At 39.0% G+C, this 1,963-nt stretch overlaps 1 protein-coding gene across 1 annotated transcript in view; it reads left to right on the top strand.

Annotated features, from left to right (window-relative positions):
* The window catches only part of ttll5 (tubulin tyrosine ligase-like family, member 5), a 94,752-nt gene extending 94,137 nt beyond the window's left edge, over window positions 1-615 (top strand). Inside the window, exon 27 of the mRNA XM_016533079.1 lies at window positions 415-615. Coding sequence (XP_016388565.1) covers window positions 415-615 — 201 coding nt within the window. The remainder of the gene's footprint in view (window positions 1-414) is intronic.
* Window positions 616-1,963: the final 1,348 nt, after the last annotated feature.

Here is a 1,963-nt window from a genome sequence, read left to right as displayed (position 1 = left end):
TTTTCACTGGAGGAAGAGTTATTATGGATTATGGATATTATATCCAGATGTTAACTGATGGACTGGAGTGCTGTGGATTATTGTGATGTTTTTATCAGCTGTTTGGACTCTCATTCTGACGGCACCCATTCACTGCAGAGCATCCATTGCTGAGACACTAATGCAATGCTACATTTCTACAAATCTGATGAAGACACAAACTCATCCTAATCTTGGATGTCCTTAGCGGATATTTTTAGCAAATGTTCATTTTTGGATGAGCTATTATTTTAAACTGGTGTACAATAATGTATTTTAACCTTAAAGTAATTAAATTGTAACGCACAAGCATTTAATTTTCAGTAGACTTCAGGAACTCCATGTATGAATGAATTGCCACTCTCATCTCTCCTCTTTACTGTATTTGTGTCTCAGGCCATTCTGTCGGCACACACGCTCACACCTGCTGCTTCAGCACGACCTCACGCTCCCAGCAGCCCTCTGAGCCAGCCGTTCAGACGCACCTTCAACCAGACGGGCCGCGCCGGGCTCCTCACGCTCGTGCCCAAACCTCCCAGCAGCGCGCCGAGAGACGGACGCGTGCGCAAGACCGTCACACACGCTCTCCACAAGTAAGATCCAGTGTGTGTGCATACTGCAGTCTGTTTGACTTTCTGAAGTTGGGTGTACATCATTAGCAGGTGTAAGTGTGGATTGAAGTTTTGATATTTGCAATACTGGCTTTATATAGAGAGGATCCATCCTCACATAAAAATATCAATGTCAATTAAAGCAATAAGCCCCGTGAAGCCGTGGTTTACAGTGAATTTATAACAGCTAAGGGGGTTTTATAACTCCGCTTCGCGTCGTGCCTAACAACGCCACTTAGCTGTTATAAATTCACTGTAAACCACGGCTTCACGGGGCTTATTGCTTTAATTGACATTGATATTTTTATGTGAGGATGGATCCTCTCTATATAAAGCCAGTATTGCAAATATCAAAACCCCCTTAGCTGTTGTAAATTCACTGTAAACCACGGCTTCACGGGGCTTCTTGCTTTTATAAAACGGTTATTCCATATACGTAGTAAGGTTTCACAAAATAAAACAGAGCAAATAAAGTGTAATGATATTAATAAAAACAGTATTCTTCCACCAAACAATGTAGTTCCTCAGAAACAGTTGTGGTTGCAACAAAGTGATTGCCGAGCAACACACAAACGTAAACAAAGGTGTATGTCTGTAGAGTAATTTACAACAGCTTCAAACGCGGCTCAACCAATCAGCATCAAGGACCGGAACTCTCCGTTTTATAATAGTAATTTTATTATGAAAATGTATGCATAAAATAAGCTTTGAGGTTAAAACATTAACAGACATCTTACTCAAAAATAAGTAATGACAGGGATATGGAAACATAGTTTTGTAGTTATTTCTAATAAAGGCAAATTTATTGTTTTAGGTTTAATGGGTTAAATTAAAAGTTGTTTTAAGGTTGATCATTTTGTAATTGTTAAAAATTGATTAAAAAACTGACAAATTTGCAGTTTGTCTGTTAAATGTTAAATGATGGCTTTCAAATATATATGCAGTGCCTTGCGAAAGTATTCATACCCCTTCATTTTTTTTACATTTTGTTATGTTGCTGCCTTATGATAAACTTCTTTAAATTACTTTTTTTCCACATCAATCTACACTCCATACACCATACTGACAAAGCAAAAACAGAATTGTCACAACTTCGTAAGTTTCTCGGAGTCTGAGGGTCCTTTAGCTGCTTTTTTGTAAATTCCAAGTGTGTTTTCATGTGTCTTCACTGAAGAGAGGATTGAGTTTGGCCACACCGCCATAAAGCCCAGATCGGTAGAGTGTTGCAGTCCTTCTGTAGATTTCTCCTATCTGCACATATGATCATGGAGCTCAACTAGAGTGACCATCATGTTCTTGGTCATCACACTAACCAAAGCCCTTCTCCATCAGTT

The sequence above is a fragment of the Sinocyclocheilus rhinocerous genome, unplaced genomic scaffold, assembly GCF_001515625.1.
Source record: "Sinocyclocheilus rhinocerous isolate Xijiao unplaced genomic scaffold, SAMN03320098_v1.1 scaffold365, whole genome shotgun sequence".
Classification (NCBI taxonomy): Eukaryota; Metazoa; Chordata; class Actinopteri; order Cypriniformes; family Cyprinidae; genus Sinocyclocheilus; species Sinocyclocheilus rhinocerous.
The sequence above is the reverse complement of the archived record's forward strand: the minus strand, read 5'-3'. Positions and strand labels throughout refer to the sequence as shown.